The 23,162-nt window shown below is 44.8% G+C and overlaps 1 protein-coding gene across 1 annotated transcript in view; it reads left to right on the forward strand.

The window, feature by feature from the left end:
- Nucleotides 1-479: 479 nt before the first annotated feature.
- Nucleotides 480-23,162, forward strand: part of LOC306701636 (calsyntenin-2-like) — a 211,127-nt gene continuing 188,444 nt past the window's right edge. Inside the window, exon 1 of the mRNA XM_079166997.1 lies at nt 480-682. Within this exon, the coding sequence (XP_079023123.1) occupies nt 619-682 (64 nt within the window). The 5' untranslated portion in view covers nt 480-618. The remainder of the gene's footprint in view (nt 683-23,162) is intronic.

Raw genomic sequence — 23,162 nt, forward strand, 5'->3', positions numbered from 1 at the left:
TTGAAACAAGATGCAATTGTTCTCATCAGGATCCCACCTCAGCGTGGCAGGCTCGCTGTGAGCTGGAGTGGGCTGGGATGCTCCAGAGATAGCAGAAGGGAGGAGGAGGAGAGAGGGGAGGGTGGAGGATGAGAGAGAAAGAGAGAGTGAGAGGGTGGAGGAGGGTGGGGGGGAGCGCCTGAATCCATCTCTCTCTCTCTCTCCTCCCTGTGTGACGTCGCTCGGTCTGGTCCCGGGGTGCGCTGCTGCTCTCCAGTCCCGTCTCGGCGCCAAACCCACACTCCAGTCGCTGCCTCCGTCCGTTCACACAACCTGCGGTGCGACGCGCGCGTTACGGTGCGGAGAAGGCGCGTTGCGGGCACCCGGTGTCCACCCTCTTCTTCATTTTCCGCTTCTTCTTCTTCTTCTTCTTCTTCTACTCCACGCTGCCTGGCTTGTCCCACATAACGGTGAACTGTTTCCACACTCTGCCTGAAGAAAGAGAGAGAGAGAACCCGAGGCGTTGACTGAGAGGGAGAGGGCGGACAGACGGAGAGAGAGAGAGAGAGAGAGAGAGAGAGGAGAAAAAGGAAAGAAAGAGGAGAGAAGTCGCCGCGTAGCTGAATCTACACCGAGAAGATGCTGAGAATAGCCGGCGTGTTGGCTGTAGTGGCTCTGGGGTTGAGCGCCGCTCACACCAAAGGTACGGTAGGTGAAGGGCAACGCGCTCGCTCCGTGCGGTGCGCATCTGCGAGCGCGCTACAGCTTTATTATAAGGGGTGAACGTGGCCGGAGAGGCTGCGCGTGGTGGATGCAGAGACATGTCCATCTGACACAGAACTGATTTGCCACGGTGCTGATCACAGTCTGTCTGTGCGTGTTTGATTCTTTTCCTGCAGTGTTGCTCTTTGGACTTGTGGAGACATGGGCACTTAATAATATCTGTATCACTGGACAGCCCCAAATAGCACTTAAGGGTGTGTGTTTTATCTCCCGAAGCCTCCCTGTTGAAGCTTTAGAGCGGTGTTCAACACTGAGCTTTCCGGGAATTTATTATAGGACAATTTATTGGGTCAATCCTGTGTGTTATCGCTATGATATTTAAGGGACTTGCAGTCTTGTTGTGTTGTCCTCTTCTTCTTTGTTGCAACAATACTAATATTTATCGGAAGCAGCTGGATGTAGAAACATTGTGTTCCACTGTGAGATGTTAGGAGGCTGTGGGTCTTTCTTGTTTGTGACTAATGGGTAAAGGTAGGTGGAAGGAAAGTGGAGCGGACCATCTCTGCAGTTTTTGCGTGGAAACCTGCAAATAAGTAGCATTTGGGATCTTCAAAATCCCTTGTCAGCATATCTGAGATTGAAAATTGGCTGAAAACCTTTAAACCGTGGTGTTTTTTGGTAATGCTCGTGTAGCCGAAGATTATTTTAGAGGTGAAAACACCCACCATTAAACATATCATCAATCCATCAATCCATCTGAAATCATATGCATTGTATACATGATATGTAAATCCAGCATGTACTACATGTACGAAGATGCACATTTTATTCACAGCTGCAATTAGCTCATTAACATAATTCCACAACACATGATAAATAATCCCCACAGACACCAATAAACAATAATGACATCCATATGTCATACATGTGTGCCATTGCTGTTGGCTGTTTTGTGCTCCATCGCCGAGCTATTTTTAGGTCCACCAGTATCCCCGCTGCAGCGGGACCACTCAATTCTCTAGTGAGCTCGGCAGGTGCCGATGTGAAACGCGGCAACAGGTTCGTGCTAATCAACTCCCTGTAGACGGAGGCTGTTTTTTTTTTGTGCAGGCAAATAACAAGGTGACACCTTGTCAGTTTCGTCTGGCAGCCGAGACACACCGGGAGTGTGATAAACTGTCCTCCTTGACACAGGAAAGAGCCTCACAGCTGGTCTGCTGGCCAAGCTGCAATCTTTGTTGTGTGTGTGTGTGTGTGTGTGTGTAAGGAAATCATATGCTAATAGACCTGTCACAGGCTGTGACCCGGCCCAGAGGTCAAGCTGTTGCCTCATATGCACTTTTATTTGAATTAGGGTCTTACTTGTATGCCACACTAATACATGCTGTGGTGGAGGATCTGCAGGAAACTGTAACCTGTTTGGGGATATTGTGTGTTAACCTGATAAGTTCATACATGTAATACTGCAGGACACAGCAGGACAGATGCATCGTAAGGAAGGATGCTGTTTTTTTTAAACTTTTGTAAGCAGAGCTTGGCTGTGAAGTAAACAAATTACTGGCAAGTCAATGGGGGTGGGAAAACCAAGCACGGCATGATTCTAATTGATTCCCTCGGGCCGCTGTACAGTGCAGTGAAATCCAGGACAAAATAAGAGCGTATTGTCTCCAGGATCTGTTGCTAAACTGACCCTGTGCCGCCTTGCCCATTTCCTGTCACAGTTGGCAGGAAGCAGAGCTCATCAGAAGCAACAAACCCAAATCATTTCCCATTCCTTCCCCCTGGATCTGTTTTTCAGCTTTTGAAAACGACGACCGATACGGCGGCATTCGTGTCAAGTGTGGCAAAGGATCCGCCTCCGTATGGCGCCAATATGCCGAGCTGTTTCCCAGATAACTTTGAAGCTCCCGCAACTCCTGTCATCTTCTGTTTAGCCACCGTTTTTATTCGAGGAAAGCGTGGTCGTGCGACTTCCTTTTAATCACCGACACCCTCGAGTCATCCAGTCAGACTTAGCGCGTGTGTCTCTAAATGTGTGTGTATCTACTTCAGCATGTGTTTCAGAGTTGTCAGTAATCGGAGCTTGAAGCGCCAACAACCCCTTCTTGCGTGTGCGTGGGGTTTTTTTAGCGATAGAGTGCAGCCAACATGTTGACAGCCACAAAGTATGCAAAAGTGGGAGAGGAGGTGATGTCGTTTACAAAGGCATTATTGCATTCATGGATGCACGCTCGGGCTCAAACGATTTCCTCAGGACCGACCGTGTCGCCGCTCGACAGGGAGAATCTTCTGGCAGCGAAGCAGAAAGAGCTATAGAGGTTTTTGCCAGTGCTGCCCGGAGCCCCGCTTTTGTGTAATTCCAAGCAATATGAACTCTGAATTTAGATAGCTCATTACCAGCACAGTGTATTTTAATTCAGCTACCCACCGTGGGACTCTTTGTTGGTGGAACCTTTTTGCCTCTTTATTATGTCCAGATAAACACACTGTACATGTTTTTCTTCTTCTTTACAGTCTGTAAACATGCAGTTTGAATGTTACGTGCTTCAGGGCTGCTTGGGAAGTTGCAGCATTAATTAATTGGCATAAGTTCTATAATTTATGGTTTTCTATAGAGGGCTTCTGCATGTGTGTGTGGGTGGTTTTGTGTGTAGGGCCGCCCTCGACCAAAGAACCCCTTAGTAACACTCGATTTGTTGATTTAATCGACTCCACAAAGAATCGCACAGAAGCACCACTTTCCATCTTGTGTTCATCAGAGATGTGCTCGTAAATTTCTTTAAAAACAAGTTATTCAGCATGAAATGACAAAATTAATGAGGATCGATGGGGCTGCCCTTGTGTGTGTGTGTGTGTGTGTGTGTGTGTGTGTGTGTGTGTGTGTGTGTGTGTGTGTGTGTGTGTGTGTGTGTGTGTGTGTGTGTGTGTGCGTAGATCAAGAAAGCCAAGAGGATAGTAACTTCAGGATCCTTTTAGCAAATAAAAAAGGTGAGTGTCAAAAATAAAGACCAGAGGTAGATTTATGCCCCCCCCCCCCTTTGGAGAGAGGAAGTGCATTATGGGAGCACTCTATAAATCCTCCAACGAGGCTGTGACACAGGATGCGACACAAATCCTGCCCGGCCTGTCGCGGCCGGGGGAAGCATTGCTCAACGAAATGAAGCAACATCACCCATTTTTTAAAATTCTTTTTATTTGTCTTTACAAACACTTGCTTGGTCCTTCGTTCCCGAAGGTACGCCGACCTCGGCACAGAGCGCCGTGCCATCTGAGAATAGGCTTAGCGGTGTGAGGCAACGGAGGGGGTGCCCGACCTCTGATCCCAGCGCAGCTGTACAGCCTTCACAGACAGTAAATAAGGACTCAGGGTGGGTACGCGTATCTGTCGGCTTAAGACGGAGAAGGAGGGTTCCTGTGATTCCTGATACGAGATCACTAAATGCTGCGTTTGTTGCTAATGAGAACTAAAGACTTTCCCTTGTGACTTAGTGTTAAGTGTGGAATCAGAGTACAGTTTTGAGTGGGTGTTCCTTGTCTTCTTTTATAAACTCACACAGAAAGTCACAAATGAAAGGACATTTTGTCCCTGAAAGCTATAATCAGATCTTAGCGTGCAGTGAGGTATTCCACCGTGGCCTGTACACTCACATCTTCCTCCATCTTTACTTCATATGCTCTATCTGACTCTTTTGGTTTTACCTCCTGTATTTTTTCATCTCTTCCTGCTCTGTTGTCTTTTTAGATGTTGGAAGGAGGAGGGAGTCACAGAGTGTGTGTGTGTGTGTGTGTGTGTGTGTGTGTGTGTGTGTGTGTGTGTGTGTGTGTGTGTGTGTGTGTGTGTGTGTGTGTGAGCGCATGTAGTTCAGTAGCTGACTGAACTGGGTGCACCGCGCAGTGAGTAGTTTTCTCGTCTTTTTTTTTTGTGTTTTTGAGTGTTCACGGCTGACCATACTTGGCAGCAGATATTCAGACAGCCAAGGCTCATTGATTTGCCCTACAAAGTGTTTGTAAGAGAGAGAGAGAGAAGAAAGGGAGAGAGACGGTTTAGCACAATTAAGTTGGAATCTCCTGTGTCTTTTTGAGGTGTGTTTGGAGAGAGAGAGAGAGAGAAGAGGGCGAGGAAATTAATGAGGAATGAAAGGAACTTGCAAAACCAGATATTTTTTTTCAATCATTTTACATCTTCATCAGCAGGAGTTTGCACAGTAATTGTAGATCAAATGTCAATTTAGCAATATTATACGAAGAACTCCAAGGACTTCAGATCTCTGCCAAAATACTGAGAAAAGAGATGTTAAGTCTGCTCTTTCTCAACAATGTGTTGCCACAAGTGTCAGCAACGTGATACAAGTAAATGCCGAACTTAACTTATTACAAGAGTTCCAGTGGTGAAAATCTTCTTGTATCTGTGTTAACTTCGAAAAAGATCAGCTATACCATTAGCCACCAAAAGCTAATGGTTCAGGGCGCATGCTGTTTATTATTAATGGAGTAGACGACATGAACAAAAGTATGTGCATACCACACCCATATGTGACTGTTGACATCTGGTTCCAAAGTCAAAATGAACCCGCTGGTTAGTGGACGGCCCCTCTGAAGCCTGGAGTTCAGAGTTTTGGCCGTAGTCATTTTTTAATTTTTTTGCAAACAGAAGGGGTGGAGCTAAGTACAACCAAACGCAAAGCTGAGCTGAAAACACACTGTGAACGGGTTAAAGTTTTAAGACAAAAACTCCCAGACCGGACAACTCTGTGGAAGCGACCTGTCAATCACCGTGTAGCCCTGCCCCTAAAGCATCCCCTGCTTTATGGTCTATTTGACTCTAAATGGACCATCATTTACTAAATGAACATCATGATGTATTGAAGAAGACTTGAAACTATCGATTGAGACCATAAGTCATCCCGGCCCAGTCAGTGGGAATGACTGGTCTAACTTATGTCTGGGTATGTGTGCGTTTGTCGTCGCTGCAGTGCTACACTCTGTCCCCACTTCTTCAGGATAATCAAGTTTGTCAGACATTTTAAGTGTCTTGCCAGACTCTCACCATGCTCCTTTAGCGATGTGCTCTCATGGCCGACAGCACACGGCAAATACAAAGACACCACTTATACACACACACACACACACTCTAAGCTGTTCAGAGGACCACCACTCCAGTCCTCCTCTCATCCATTTGCGCCCGTTTCCCACCAATCACTTACCTCCTGTCCAATCTCCCCAGCGGACTCTCTTCTATTTCTTTTTCAGTGCCGAGCGATGACACATCTGTGAGACACACAAAAAGCCCTGATGAGTAGCAAAGGGTTACGCAGACAGATAGTGGCTGACCCGTCCCTCTCCGCCAGCTGGGTCTAGCTCGACCTCGGAGGAAATGATCTGAGGGAGAAGATGGAGAGAATTAGATGAGGAGTGAGAGGAGAGAGGGTCAGAGGGAGAGTTGCAGATCTTTGTCTGTGTGACTCATAAATCTCCACAGTTGACAAGCGGAGCACTCTGAGTGGAGTGCAGACTGTTAGAATGGACATGCAGACACAAGAGTGACCGGTCCACTCATAGACACCTCTCTGCTGTCCGTGTTCACATTCACTTTGTGTGAGTTGTCTGTTAATATCGTCTATTTCGTATTTAAATAAATTTAAATAAAATAAAGAATAAAATAGGCATCTTTCCATCCGCATATTACCTGTACATTCTGATCCTCTACAGTTTTGCAAGGGCTGGAGTGTATCCCAGCACACAGGCTGAAAAACCGTGATATCATTGGTCACAACGCCATAACATGTATATTAAGTTCGCCCTGACAAATATTAATTATGAATTAATCTACAATCTAAACAATGTTGTGGTATACAGCATGTCTACCTAAAACATGGAGTTAAAGGAATACTTTGACCGTTTTACATAAAGACAATATAATGTGTTAACAAGTGAGCTTTACAGGTGCTGGTAGACTGATTGTGTTACCTTCCACTCTATATGCTAAGCTAAGCTAATCGTCTGGCTCCGTATCCGTATTCACCATACGGACATGAGAGCGGTATCAATCTTCTCATCCAACTCTCTGCAAGAAAGCTAATGAGCCTATTTCCCAACATTTGAACTTGACTGGATCCCCGTTCGACCTTCATTTTAATGACACCGCCGGCTAATATCTCATATGTTTTGGTGCTATTTCTATGCTTGCTTGCATGGAATGCTATTTGTTTTGAAGCAAGTGTAATATCTCTTTTTTTTTTACGGAACAGAGTGAAACCAATCATACGATGGGCTGATGCTTCACCGTGTCATTGCAGCACTGACACAAGTTGACACCAGCTCCACTTTATTTTGTCACCGGCGTCCATTGAAAATGACTAGTGGCTGCTGCTGTGTCGCTCATAGTGTGAACACAACATGAGGCTGCTGCAGTTTCACTGCTAAGGACACTCCCATGTTAAGGTCAGCCCTGCATTAGTTCCCTGTTTCAGCACTGCGAGCAGCAACACACCCTTTACATTGTCAGTCCACACACACACACACACACACACACAATCCCATTAGCACCATGTATTTGCTTACGGTTTGCCAGGCTGGCGATTATCCACAGACGTGGGGCTGCCTGCACTCACAAATTAATCAAATGTAATTTTTTTTATTTTCGTCATTAGTCCAGAATCCCCTCAAAGCTCCAACACAAACCAACAAGCACACTCGCCGTGCCTGTGTGATTTAGCCTTAATGATTGTGTTAAGTGCTCATCACTCGCGTGTCTGTGCTCAATTTCAATTAATCCGTCCATTTCCCCATGAAGGCAACAGTTGTCATCCCATATGCTAGCAACTTAGAGGCTGAACAGGAGCTGGCAGAGCTTATATCTATACACCCAAACATTCCTGAACACACACACACACAAGAACATAATAAAAACACACGCTGTTGCTTTACATAGAAACATAAACACATACCGACATTTCTCTCTCTCCACTTGCAGCGCAGGGCTCATTATTCCCACGTCTTTTTGGCAAAGGAAACTCCATCGGCAGGAGGTCCACGGATACGTCGGCCCTGATGAAAGGCCCGTTATGTAGTGCCGCTTGTCGTGAGTTACAGTACTAGTGTCGGTGCCCCTGGCGTTACTCCAGCCTGCCAACAGATGCTACGAAGTCTGTCCCCCCCCCTCTGTGCTGGTGATAATAGGTAGTGATTGGAGACAAGGTCTGCTGGGCTTATGTCTGTTTACTTACATTATCTCTGCCGTTATCAAACCGCCGCTGCTTTCCTTTCCTGTTTACTGAGATATGAGTCACGAGGTATTCCTGAAACAAAAAGGTGCCAAACATTTATCTCGCTCAATACACTGTAATCATCAAGCCTATGTATATTTAATCCGTGTTGATGCATCTTATTACTATAAAGGCTTTTATGAAAGCTGCATCACTGCTGTTGTTTTGATGGCTGTTTGAGAGTGCTGTTGTTTTTTTTGCTGCAAGTAATAATGCACACTGACTAAAAATGATAAGGCAACGGAGGAGTTCTACACCAGCAGACATGAAGGGAAAGGCCAGGCGCTGTTCTTGGTCCTGAAACTAATAAAGACTCTCGCCAAGAAAACGGCAGCAATTGGAGCTCTCCGTTGTGCTGAAAGCAGACTTGCTGGATGGACCTTTTCTGTGTTTCCGTCGGCTCAGTGTGGCGCGGTGCAAGCGGGCATTTGCATACACACTAATGTGCGGCAATATTGGAGGGGCGGAGATATGTGAGAACAACACCAGGGAGCTGACAGCCTGTCGCGGCTATGTCGAGGCTGAGCAGTGATTGATGAGTGACAGATGGACGGGTGAGAGTGGCCGGGGAAAGAATGTGCAGCATTTCAATGATGATGCTATAAGTGGTAGTTGTTTTAACGGTTAGCTCGTATAGTTAGACGTTGTGCTAATGGCAGACTGTATTTTGGGATATTCTCATTCATTTAAAGGGCCAGTAAAACCTGTTTGCACTGTTTCTTACTATGAATGATGGGCCGTTTTGGTTACGAGATTTCTTTATTTGGGTTTTTTGTCTGTTATCTTCTCATTGATTTCGAGTGGATGAGACTTTCGTGACTTCAGCAAATTGGGTGAATTGCCTTAAATGATGTCACTTGAGTCAGAGTCAGTTGGGGCTGAGAAGTACAAGTTTGGAAACAATAATCAGAAAAAACAATGACTGACTGAGGCTAAAGGCTACATTAGCCGCTGCTAGCTGACTGCAGACATACTGTCTCGGGTGTTTTAAACTCAAAGAACTAATTGAGAATATAGAAATGTGTTCTCTGTGAGTGTTCCTGTTTCTCATCAGGGCCACTGAGCCAAGAACCATGAAGCATCTAAAATAAATCCTGCTCCATCAGTCTGAAGTGTATTGAGTTGTGGCCAACGATCGTCACCTGCCGGCTGCTCGGCAATATCTTCAACCTGCTGTAGAAATCTCTGCAGATCGACCCATGAATCCTGCTGCTCTGTGGTTTTTGTTTTGTGTGGGGGGAAAGGTGACTTGACTTCTGAGAGACGAATGCTCAAGACTTAAACCACATATCAATGTGATATACAGTGTCCTTCATCCCAAGACATTTGTAGCGACGGTTTGCTCCGACACGCACACATGCACAGGTGGAGCGTTGGAAATAAACAGGTGGGACCAGCTTTGTGTAGAAGGCCTGTCATAGATGCAGCATTTTTATACAAATGCTGTAACTGGGCCACTGACACACACACACACACACACACACACACACACACACACACAAACACACACACTTAAACACACTACAAGCTCCTCCTCTCCCCTCTGCAAAGATGCACCCCAGTTCCCTGTGGCTGTTGCACAGGCTCAGTAATTGCATTCCCAAACGCGTGTGTGTACGTGTTTACCTGCGTCTAGGTCAAATCCTGAGGGATGTGAACTCTCTGCTGGGTTGTCTCGTTTTTTTTTAAGGGGACGCTCAAGGCCTCATTTGTCCCTGTGTTTTGGGAAAAATCATCAAGGTGCTCCCATCTACCTCCCCAGGAAGAAAAAGCGAGAGAGAGGAGGAGAGAGAGAGTACCGAGAGCACCTGTCAGCTCTTATGCAAGCCCAACAAGCTCTGGAAGTTACAAAAATGTGATTGTTTTTCAAAGCTGCATGTCTCCACATGTATGTTGTGATTCAGACCAGCTGTCCCACGGCAGCTGCTGCTTTAGCACCTCTTTGTGTCCTGTATCTCTTCATCCTCTGCCCTGGTCCTGCAGCCCCCCCCCCCCCCGCCCAGTGTTACCAGGAGGAGGATCTGGGTCAGCGTGTACCTGCTTCTCCCACCGCTGTACATCCCCCCCCCCCCCCCCCCTTGTTCATCCTCTGTTCTATCTCCCTACATCTTACCATTTTCCATGTCTTTTCCATGTCTTGCCTTTGTCTAATCTGGGAGCCAATGGTATCACCAATTCAATCACTCCTCTCTTTTATTTTGTGTTTTTTTTTTTTTTCAATCTTTCGTCCTCATCTGTTTCCATGCTCCCGCTGGGATTTCCCGGTGTAGCATTAGCGTGGAGGTAATTACCGATGGCGAGGCTTAGCCAGGTCTTATCGCACTGTCCTCCCCATCCCTCAGGGTATGTCTCTCCCCTTCCTCTTCCTCTTCTAGTGTCTGCCTCCTTGCCCCAGGACCCAATGGAGAGTCTCCTTTTTGGAAAGGCATTGGGTTAAGGACATTTAAAAATCTAATATTTTTTTATCTGACTTCTGTTTTCGTTCTGCCCTCGGAGCAGCTTTCGTTGACGTTATTATTCTTCGACCAAACTCACTCTGCAGAGACTGAGAGAGTCGAGCAATAAGCATCCTTCCATATACTGTACACGCACATACTACACATATACGCCTAATGCATTTCTCTGTCACACATGTAAATAATGGCTATATGTAAACTCATGCATGTAAAAAATGAAAAATTTTGCAAGTATGCAGAAAACACTGATTTGAATCATGATTTATTCCCCCTCCTCACATGCATGCACGCTCGTACTTGTTCAGGCTTCGCGGGCTAGAAGCTAATAATAGGGTGGTGAATAATTAAGGTGCGTGTTCGTTCCTTTAACACTCAAAAATGGTTGGCAGGTGACACACTCTCTCTCTCTCTCAAGCACTTTCTGTCTCCTTCACTCTCCCTGACCTCTATTTGAATATCTTGTCACTTAGAGACAACGTGTGTTAACATGGATGCCCGTGTTTGTGTGTATGTGTGTGTGTGTGAAGGTCACTCATTTTTTTTTAACCAGCACATCATTATTAAATCATGACTTCACCCCCGACTCACTCACCACTCCTGTCTCTTACTTTTTGGTTCTCGTGTTGTGTTGGGGTTATGCATCTTCAATTTTATTTTTATGCTCATGTGTGCATGTGGCAGGTATGGTGTTTGTATTTTTTCATGCATGCATGTGTGTGTGTGTGTGTGTGTGTGTGTGTGTGTGTGTGTGTGTGTGTGTGCGTGCGTGTGTGGGCCTTGGCCCCTGGAGTTCTCATTATGGTGAGAGTGGACGGCCAAGCCTGGCCCTAACATCTGTCTGTGAGAGTGGAGGGAACACCCTCGGAGGAGAGGCCGAGTTCTGCTGCATCACAAACCAAAAGTTCACTACTGTTACATGTTGCATTTTAACATTACACTGCAAACAAATAAGTCCACCGGTATGCTGCATTTAATACTGTGTGCCATCCGGTCTGTTTTCACTAGATACGTTGGCAGGTTGTCAAAATTATATAATTATCAATAATTCTTTCTGAGAATTTCAAGGAATTCTTGTGTATGTTGGCTTAAGAGCAACAAGTCCCCTGAATCAAAGGAATGACTAACGTGTTGACTCCTCTATCAGCAGAAAGACATTGTTAAATAGAACCGTTTTTTCTGATTTTACTGTACACGGCTACGGTTAAAGTTTATAATAATAACCACACAGTTAAGGTCAGGGAACGATAATAGTTATGCTTTAAAGAAACAAACGTTGACAGATGGGAGCAAACATTGGATGGATTAGTGAATCCTACCGGGCGCAGTAGCTGATGCTGTAAGCGTCACGGGCCCCCATTGCCTACCAACAAGATGTACCTCTAAAAGACTCGAAATGATCTCAAAGAGACAAAAAAAGACTATCAAGAGACTCACAATGACTAAGAAAAGGGGGAAAACAACCTCAAAGAGACATAAAGCAACCTCACAGAGACAAAAGCAACTACAAAGACACTCAAATGACCACAAAGAGGCTTCAAAAAAGAGGCCAAAAAGGGATAAACTACAACTACAAAACTGCACAAAATTACCACAAATAGACAGAGAACAACAACAAAAAAGGCTGTACCCGGGCCCTGTCCGGGCCCTGTCTCATATTTGGCCCGTCTACTAAATAGACCTTGTGGCGAGATTATTTATTTTCAGCTAGTGTTCAACTGTTTACATGAAGGTCTACAGAACGCTACGATGGCACCACTGCGCTCTGAAACCATCATATCTCCAACGGCGGAGCCGCGACGTCGTGAATGCGAACCCAGCGGCAGTGTGAACCGCGTCCCTGTGTGAAAGATGCTTAACCTCTCAGCCATCATCCCCCAGTTTACAGCATGTGCTTATGTGGATGCTTTTGGATTTTTTATTTTATCATTATTCTCAGGTATCAATATCGGGTATCGGCCTCAGGCTCTATAGCTTTAACATGAGACGACTTTGTAGAGTGAAACAAGCGGAGCTGAACCAGCGCTAAAGCTTGCAAAGCTTCTCACAGCGACAGATGGAGGCAAGAGTGAAAGGCTGATGAAATGCAATCCCTTCCAGCATGTTTGCCCTCTTGAGTAAAGACAAAGGGAAAGCAACCACAGAGAAAAATGGGGCCGTGTTTCAACAGCCGTTGCAAGCGACGGGGAAGCATGAGCTCATGAAAAATGTGGTCTTAACTTAGAGGAGCACAAATTATTACACAGAGAAGTTTTAATAATTAATGGGATTACTTTAGAATAATATGACAAGGCTGTGCTGGCAAACACTCGGGACTTGATTTCCTCCTCTGTTTCTCTGTACATATAATTAGATGAGAGCTTGGTATGTTTTTCTTCTTTTATTTATCAAGGGCAAAGAAATTCATTATTTTCTAACACACCCCCCCCCTCGGTTCATATTTATAAAGCTGAGCATATACTCACTGTTTATTGTCGAGCCTCAGCCTCACCAGGTGCTGTAGTGTTGCATGCGGGTAAGCTCCATGGAGCGGTTTGGGATTTGCTGCCTTGCTCAAGGATACAGCGGAGGCTGGCAAGTGATTATTTATGATGCGATTAGTTATTGAACTTGACATCCCAAAATATAGAATGAGACATGAAACTAATTGTTGAAAATATACAATCCATGGCGTATGTAGACGATTGCACATCTCATTTTCAAACTACGGGCATAAATATTCTGTTCTTACGGCCTCCACTCTTCTGGGAAGAATATTCCACAATAAGAGCAGATGTTGTACTTGATATCACAGCTGTTTGAAGCAGGAATGGCTTCCCCCGAAGTGTTGCAACAAAGTTGGAAGGACGCTATTAGCTGAAAATATGATTGAATACTAAAGTATTAAGTTTTTGGGGCCTATAGGACAAACCTTGAGAAACACAAATCCACAAAACCAAAAGTGCAACAGCAAAATCTGCCGCTGCAGCAAAGGCCCCGAGCATCGAGATACCAACGCACAAGGCAGCCTTTAGCGTTCGTATGAGACACACACGGCGCTCAGCTAACACGTAACACGTTAAAGTGACCGTTTTATATCTTTAACCACGCTTTAAGACGTTAAAGTGACCGTTTCACATCGTTAACCACGCTGTAGCTGTAACACGTTAAAGTGACCGTTTCACATCGTTAACCACGCTGTAGCTGTAACACGTTAAAGTGACCGTTTCGCATCGTTAACCACGCTGTAGCTGTAACACGTTAAAGTGACCGTTTCGCATCGTTAACCACGCTGTAGCTGTAACACGTTAAAGTGACCGTTTCACATCGTTAACCACGCTGTAGCTGTAACACGTTAAAGTGACCGTTTCGCATCGTTAACCACGCTGTAGCTGTAACACGTTAAAGTGACCGTTTTACATCGTTAACCACGTTTTAACACGTTAAAGTGACCGTTTCACATCGTTAACCACGCTGTAGCTGTAACACGTTAAAGTGACCGTTTCGCATCGTTAACCACGCTGTAGCTGTAACACGTTAAAGTGACCGTTTTACATCGTTAACCACGCTGTAACAAATTAAAGTGACCGTTTTACATCGTTAACCACGTTTTAACACGTTAAAGTGACCGTTTTACATCGTTAACCACGCTGTAACAAATTAAAGTGACCGTTTTACATCGTTAACCACGTTTTAACACGTTAAAGTGAACGTTTTACATCGTTAACCACGCTGTAGCTGTAACACGTTAAAGTGACCGTTTTACATCATTAACCACGTTTTAACACGTTAAAGTGACCGTTTCAAAACGTTAACCACGTTTTAAGATGTTTACCGCGACCGTTTCCGAGCGGTAACCACGCTATGACAAGTATGGATGAGATCCGTTTGGTCACTGTTACAGTGATCCCTGAACAGTATGTGAAGGTTGTCGCTAATCATCGGTCACAGGATCAGACGACTAACAATAATTTATTACTTCTATCACCTTGTTTTTTCTCAGTTTCTCATGAGTCATGGTCGAATATATCGAGAAGATATGAAACGATCTATCTCTGCCTCATGAATGCAAAGAAACATCTACTTTCTAATCCTTCACTACGTCTCAAAATCACACTGTAATGCTCCTGGAATACACACAGCTGCTGCCTTCTCTCTCTCTCTCTCTCTCTCTCTCTCACTAGCTAGCTAGCTCGCTCGCTCGCTCGCTCGCACACACACACACACACACACACACACACTCGTGCACCATTTAAATATCAATGAGTCCTCTACTTTTATGCTATGCTGTGGGTCTCCAAACAAATAGATTATATAGCCGTGTGGCATTTCCCAGGTGGTATTTTCGAGCACTCGAGTGTCGACCACCTGATGCTCAAGAACATATTAAATGGCTGTTTGTGTGCATGTGTGTGTGAGACACCCGGCCTTGCTATTCTCAGTCCTGGTGAGTCTCCCTCCATCTGTTTGAATAGTGACAGTTCTCCCCTGCTGCCTAAAGCCTAACCCAGGTGTGGACAGCTTTAGTGTGTAAACACCTGTAGAGAGGCACAAACACACACACACACACACACACACACACACACACACACACACACACACACACACACACACACACACACACATTCACACACACTTGCATATAGACACATCTCATCTCCTGCTGAACTCCTCCACCTCTGAGTTGCCCCCATCAGTTTTCACTCTTTCACTTTTCTTTGACCTTTATCTCCGGTTAGTACCCCCTCGCTTTGTGTGTATGCCAGTTGTCTGAGTGTTTTTGTTGTTTTGCTCTATCGTGTAGCAAATGACTTGTCCCGGCTGGGTGGGTAATTTTCCAGTGGCGTTGACGCTTTCATCCGCGCAGTCTCCTGGGGGGGCGCGGCGGCGGTTATGAATTGACATCGTAATCACACCTTTTGCCGCTTTCTCTCCATTCCCAGCACCTTGGGAGCTGCAGGACGGGAGGGGCTTGGGGGTTTTATATGCAGATGCTGGAGAACAAAAAAAATATGATATGAAATCTGCGACGGACTGTTGCCAGAGGGCAGGAGAGGAAACGGCAGACAATAGGTGCAGCGACTGACTGACAGGTCGAAATTGAAATAGGAAGAGCGCTCCGAGGCCCGATGAAAGAGAGAAAGCGCAGATTGGAAAGACGTTCGGCAAATTGGACGGAGATTTTGTTGAATCACATTTAAAGATGCTATCCGATGCATTTTCATATAAATAAATGTTTTGAATTAATGGCCTGTTTTGAATAAACAGAAGAACTCTTCCTTCTTCTTCTTCTTCTCTTGACATTTATCATTTTTAGCTGTCAACAGACGTTCCTGGTGTGCAGAGAAACACCTCGGGCCTCTTTATCAACTCATGCGTAGAACTAGTTTTAAATGTAAATGCCACTGAGAAAGTTTGTGTTTGGTACTCATCACCTTTACTCAATGAACAACGCCACATCTCACTTGCTCTGCATCCATCTTTTTGTGGAAGTACAAGCGGGTTTCCAGACAGAAACACCTCCAGAATGACTGTATATGGTCAACCACATCCCTTTGAAAAGGGCCTTAATGTTGAGTTACAGAAAGAGATTGACATGGAAAAACATCACAGACAATGAGATGATGCACTGAGACTGCACTGATGCGTCCAGGGAGTAGGCATGTGGGAAAGCTTCCCAGCATGCATTGGGACAATGGACTCCAGCGTTCTCCACTATTTCCATACTTCATATGTTGTCACAAAATCAGTAATGTGAACATGTGAATGTAGTTAGACTGCAAGTGATGTGGTTTCCCCGACTCCGACTCTGCTAGTCGCATGTCGATGTGTCCTTGAGCGAGACATTTAACCCCAAAATTGCTCCCGTAGCCGTGCCTACGGCGTATGAAGGTGATAGAATCTGAATTGTAAGTCGCTTTGGATAAAAGCGTCAGCTAAATGACTGTAATGTAATGTACATAATCATTTGGTGCAGTACCACTTCTGTGTAATTCATAGATTATAAATTTGGTCTTAACTTTTTGATCGTCAAAACTTTTTGAAACGGTTTCAGTTGCAAAGAATTAAATTACATGAATTAAAGTGAAATGTGCCAAAACAGTCTGTTGTTAATGCAGATTGATTGCAATTGAATGTGCAGTATTTACCTTTTCAGAAGAAGAAACGACGCATTCTTCCTCTTACAGAGGAACAATTGACTTCATTAGCGATTCAATACACAAGGGTGTTGTTGCCTCGGCCTTACCCGATCAGGAATGGTTCTAAATGTGGGGGCATTCTCAACAAGCACAAGAGGAACTGATAAATCAACTTTTTTGCATAGAAATCAGAGTGCATGCATGGTTTAATTAAGTCTATAACGAGGCCCCAGGATCTTGCAAATCATCACTTTGAATAGGGGCAACTGCAATTAATGTTGAAGGTGAAGAACAAACAGAAAGTTTTAAAATCCTCTTGTTACCTACAATACTGATGGATTTGGAAGTAGGGCATGCTTGTTTTCTTCTGTTTGGTGCAATTCGGAGAGCAAGGATTCCATTCCCGATGGGAGGGCAGTTGGATTACCTTTTTGTTTTTCAAGTGCGCCACGCCACTCCTGCCGTAGCTGCTGCAACTGAGCCTTCAACCCCGGCTTTGTTAGCTCTTCTTCCATTGAAACTTGTTTTTTTCGTCTGTCCCGTATTCTCTCGGGATCTCTGAAGCTGCATGATGAAATACGGAGGTAGCGTCGTCGAGACGCCGAGGCAATGGGAGGGGGATTAAAAACCTTCGCTCTGTGACACTGTCGAAAGCCGATGCCGTTTGATGTGAAAGCAATTGGCTCATACGGTGTCGTGCAGCAAAAGGAATGAAGGAATAATCACACTTATAATGTCTGACACCCAGATATGCGAACGCACGCAGTTTAACATGTGTGCATGGGAAAATTTCATTTCCTCTCCTCTGATCTTTCCCTTTGTCTCCCTGTTTCTCCGTCTATCTCTGTTCTGTCCCAGTCAGCTGCCTGGTCTCTTACTCCCCGCCTGTAAGCGCAGTGCTTTATTGTTTACCACGGAATGGAAACTCTTTATTCGGAGGATTACAGTTATTACATTCGCCCACTTTAACAACATGGGTCATGATTTTTGTCTTCTTTTACCGTTTCCACTCCTCTCCCAATGTCATGGCCAAAGTGGCAGAGAATTCAAGGTCTCAATGAACAAATACAGTTAATAAAAGGCTGCCGGGAGACGAGAGAGGACATTTAATAGCGGAGAGGATTTGAGCTGGTAGCGAGAGATTAGGGTGCAGTGTTTTACTGAGCAATTCTCTCTGAGTCATTCTGTGTCCTCTCCATTCCGTCTCCTTAGTTTATGGACGGTGTCCATAAAGAGCCACGGGTGAACGGACGCAGGTTTGTGTCTATTTGTGTGAGTGTGAGGTTGGATTACATGTGTGTATTTTCACTCCCTGGGATTCAACCGATGCAGGTTTTGTAAGGCTGATACTAATGGATCTTTTTTTTTTTATCTGAGATTGCTGACAGCAGATAGATTTAATGCCAATATTTAATGTCCTTAAAATGGTCTTGTATTGAATGTGTTTAACATTTTGAGCGATCAGGCTCATCTGTCATTAGAGCGCTTGTGCATAACAGTTTCTGGGCCAATGGAAATAATTTACGTTTTGTCCTGCAAGAACTGATATTTCTGGCCACTTGGGGGCAGCAGAAACAAGTGGAGAACACAGTATTGACATATCGCCTTTTGAAGTACAGTTTTAAATTGTCAGATTATTGCAACATATCCTCATACATCACTTCGTATGATACCTTTCAAAAAGTGATTTCTCCAGCAACTCGAGCGGTCAGTGCTGCTGTGCAAGCTTCTCCAGTGCAGAAGGTGTTTAGGCAACAAAGCTTCTTGGTTATGTTTGGGAAAAGGACATGGTTTGGGTTCAAATAAGTACGTTTGATTTCACACGGGACCTGAACAGCAATCTCCTGCCTTAAAGTCCTGTACTTGTTTGATACGTCCATCCACCCGGACCTCCTCCTTACACAGACTTTGCAGCTCTTTCTTCTGAGTCATCTGACTTCCTTGGCGGCAACCCTGCATGTCTTTGCTTATGTGGGTTATATATGAATGACAGTGCTTTACTTTTCATAGGTATGGGTAAAAACAATGGATGAGATCTGCCTGCTTATTTACACATCCAGCAGTTACAGTGTAACGTTGTCAACTATTTGGAGTCGTGCTTCTGTCCCAACATTCACTCACTTTTAGCTCTATTTTTGCTCTCTGCCAATCCATGAGGGAAATAGCTGGCTCGTTAGCTGCTAAATGTTCCACTATGTTCACCAGCTAGCTGCTAACTATGTCTGCCTGCTGTTTGGTGCTGAGGTTGTGGTGTTTTTAGTTGCCTGCTGTGGCCAAAAAAACACGCAAGCCTTGAGAGTAAACCAAAACATTGCGTTGTGGGCCGGACAGCTAAACACTGAGCTGAAACTCACTATAACGCTGATGGGGAAGGGGAGCTGCAGATTCAGGTGATAATTCTTCAGAAGAAGCAAGGACATATTGTGCGACAAAGAAACTGAAAGAGGATGACTACCAATGAAATATATCAATTTATATTTGTATATTTATTTGCAGGAAGTGCAACAATGATAAGTTATGACATTAGTACAAATTGCGGAAGGCATATCGGCCAGCAGCCTCGTTGTCATGGCCATTGTAATGACAATGTCCTACCCCCTTTTGTGCTATTGTTGTCCTTTGATATTGGTGTCACAACTGCAATACCACTAATTTCTTATCCTTGCAGCCCAGCTCTACCACATTCAGCTCAACTGCATGCATGGTTCATCGCTTGGCGACCATCACGCCGCACTACATTTGAGCGAGTGCGGTGCCATTACCAGCACCGGCTGCCAGGGGCAGCGGGCCGGCTCCATGGGATTGGAATGCAGCCGTGTGTGTGTGTGTGTGTGTGTGTGTGTGTGTGTGTGTGGGTGGGTGGATGGCAAGCAATCTGTCGCTTGTTTACACTTTATACATCACTCTCTGGGTGCTGTAAATCTCCATCGGGCTCTGTCCATAACCATCTCCCTCCTGTTTGGATTACATCTGCTTTTCCTCTCTTTTCCGTCTTCTCGTCCCGCCGTATGTGTATCACACCATAAATCACTATGTGACACATGGTCGCTTCTTCGTATAATGTATTTTTGCGAGCGAGCGGTGGATCACTCCCTCTTTTGACATCCTTTTCAACTTTGAAAGCCTGCAAGAGTGAAATCTCTATTGATCTGAGTAATGGAGGGCGTGATGCTGCCATTGGTGTGGTAATGTCATGGGACGAGACAGAGAAAGACGAACAATCTTTTCCCGCTGGCTGCCTGGAGGCGCCACCTATATTATCGATGCATCACTTAGGTGTCACTTTTTCCACCATCGATTCTGTCACAGCCCCAAATCTGTCCAGAAAAAAACCTGACCTGAAATCAAAGAAGAGGGGAAAAACGCTTTTGATCCCGGCTGCTAAATTTCCCCGTGCCTCCTTAACAAGCACACTTCACAGGTCATTGAGGGGCCGGGGCTGTTATCATGAAAAGCTTGCTTCGCTTACGAAGCACCATCTTGCCAAATGACAGTGATGGCTCCAACAGAAAAATCAATGCCTTTCCATCACCATCAGGGCGAGTACCTCTAAAAGCATTTTCTCTCCTGCTTTTCAGCAGCATTTATTAATCTTTCAGCAGCTCACTCTGGTGTCCCTCTCTATCTTAACATCTGGGATGAGGCTTAAGTGGTTACGAGCCTCCCTCACCCTCTTACTGGGAAAAAATGAGGAGCTTACCGAAACCAGGTCTTTTGCTTTGTAGGTGAAAAATAATTGAGCCTTTGTTATGGATATGATAGGTGTTGCCAATATATTCTAATTTTAGTAGTGTACTTGTTAAGGACGTGCAGAGGGGGAGTGCCACTTCTGTGTTCAGTAAAACACCTTTTTTTAATAGGACAAATGCTAAAAAATAGAGCTGCTCTTTTGCTGTGCCATGGAGAAAATATAAAGGCTAATGAATATTCATAAACCTTTCTGTCTCTGTCTGACTGCTCGTCCAAAGTGACGAACACTTGTGAATTGGGAGATTTTCCAAACCCCTTCTGCTCCTCTTGACAATCCATTAATGGGGTCAAATGGATCGGTCTTGGGAATATTCTTACATTAATTTGTCAAGGCTTTTTTTCAGTTGTGAAGGAAGGCAGAAGAAGGAGAGAAGTGTTTTTAAGAGCGTTCTGGCTCCAGGCCCAGACAACTGGCTATTGGCTGTTTGTCTAAGTTGTCTGATTCAGCCGGTGGTGGAGGTATTATTTGCAGTTGGAGTAAGGCTGGGTTGCAGCAGATTGTGTGGAATATGAGGGATTTTCTCAGCTCCTGGCTCATGGGTTGGGCTAAGAGACAAAATAATCCCTCGACAAGAGCAATATGGATGAAATCCCCTATGGGGGAAATCCCATGTTTACTTGGACACCACCTCCATTACTGCTAAGGCTTTTTTTTTTTTTTTTTTTTTTACAGGAATGAACATGGTGTTTTTTTACGATTATTTCCCTCCTGACCAGTGCTGTTTGATATACACCAATCTGAGGTGTGAACAAGGAACAGGGAACGATAAGCAAACATTTGCTTCGCTGAAAAGAATAAAGAGTAAAAGCTCGAGCCAGGCTTTAAGTCATGCTAGTACTTTGCATGTAACAGTTAGGCTACTTGTAAAGCATGTACACTTCATGTCGCAGCGCTTACTATGCAATGGTAAATACCACAGGTTTGCTATAATCTTGCAGCTACTCGAGCTGTCAGCTCAATAACGTTTGTCTGATTTGCTCTCCGACTGCTTCTGAAGGCAAAAGCCATCATCATTTGCGCATTAAAGAATAAGCTCCACCAACTGTTTAATAATATTCTCTAATATTTGCATTACAATAGCTGATAAATTACATTTTCTTTGACAATTTTCAAAAATTGTGCAATAAATGTGGACGGAAACTTGACTATAAGGATGACTTTAACGTGATATCTTTCCTCGAAGGCATTCATAGTGTTGCAGTTGGTTGTATACACGAGGGAAAAAAAATTGTATGTGTTAAAAATGAGAAAAAGAGATAGAGGGATTGCGTTTCCACCTACTCCACGCTTCGCTAATTGCTGTAAAATCATCGTCGGTTTCAGAAATGGTTTACAGAATATCTAAAAGCAGCACTTCCAATTCCGGCATTGGAAAGGTGTGAAGGAAGGAGGATTTCAAATACCGTTCAAGCATCCGACAAGCACTTAATGTTGAATCACACTGACAGCTTTAGAATCCACCTCACCTGTTAGGAACCGCTGGTTTTAAAAGAGAGCGCAAACGTCCACCTGAAGGAGTTTTGGGTGAGCTGAGCTCATTAATCAGTGTAGTGCACTCCTATTGCAGGAGTAGCACACCTTCCGCCTGTTTGATTGATTTAATGACATGACATTAAGCAGCAGAGAGAAACGGCTCAATGTTCCTCTCTCACAGTTTCCATGCAAACTAATGCCGCTCATGATGATCTCTATTTGATATTATTACCAGGATAATGAATCATTATCCCTGGGATGAACCCTCTCTGAAGTCACTTTCATTCAGTAAAAAAAAATCACAGCTCAATCTAGTGACGTCTCGTAACAGTGTACCTCTCCATCACCGGCTCATACGTCCTAATGTGGCGTTTCACCGCAAACGTTTGGTCGAACCGCCAAGTGTGAAGCAGTGGGAATATTTTCCTCGCCTGGCCCGGTGAAGTCGCTGCTTGTTTTTTAAATAGCATGCGCTGCTAGGTCACTGCCGTGTTGTTTATATCACCGTGGCCGTGGCAGCAGTGACGTGATGGGGATCGTGATGGCGTCTGGGGAGCGGCAGCCGCGCTCTCGGGTTTAAATGCTGCAGGGCCCCCGGGGACGGACGCTCACGCCCAGAGTGTCTCTCAATGTCGGACAGGACAAGCTGTTTTGTTTGTTGGAGGACTAAAAATAAAAACCTCTGACCTTGACTCACCGCTGATGACAGAATGAAGAAGAGGTGATGAGAGAGATAGCGAGTGTGTGTGTGTGTGTGTTTGTTTGACAGAGAGATAGAGAGAGACGGGAAGTGAGGGAAGATAGTTAGATTAAGCATTAGGTGTGGCAAGAGGAAATCAGTTGGATGAGTTGTTATTGCAGAAAAGGGGTTTGAAAGATGATGATGTTCGACCATGAGAATTCTGTGACCGCATACATTACCAGTTTTGTTGCAGCTTTTTTTGCACATGTGCCACACCTTCACGGGGGAATTCACAAAAAGGTTTGCTCTGCTTATGCGGCCGCTAAACCTGCAAAAATAAGACAGAAATAAACCAATTTCAAAGCGCCTGCAAAAGGTGAAATACATTTGATAGCAACACGTATGAAAAATAACGAGCCGTAATTCATAGATAGCAGCCCAGGAGACCGCTGTTCGTTTCCAATGTGAAATTAGTTAATGTTGGTGTTTTTGCCAGGTAACTTGCGTACTTGCACTTCCGTGGTTATTATCACCCAAACAACGATCTGTTCCCACAGTTATTTTGAGAAGACTGTACTCATGTAACGAGCGGAAATTGACACGTGTTGCAGGCTCTCGTCGAAAAAAGGGGAGTAACTGTTCGTAGGATATCGTACGAACCGTTGTACGAGGATACGTTGCAGCATTCACCACTAATCACCTCCACCACCTCACTAG

This window comes from Pholis gunnellus, assembly GCF_910591455.1.
Source record: "Pholis gunnellus genome assembly, chromosome: 9".
Classification (NCBI taxonomy): Eukaryota; Metazoa; Chordata; class Actinopteri; order Perciformes; family Pholidae; genus Pholis; species Pholis gunnellus.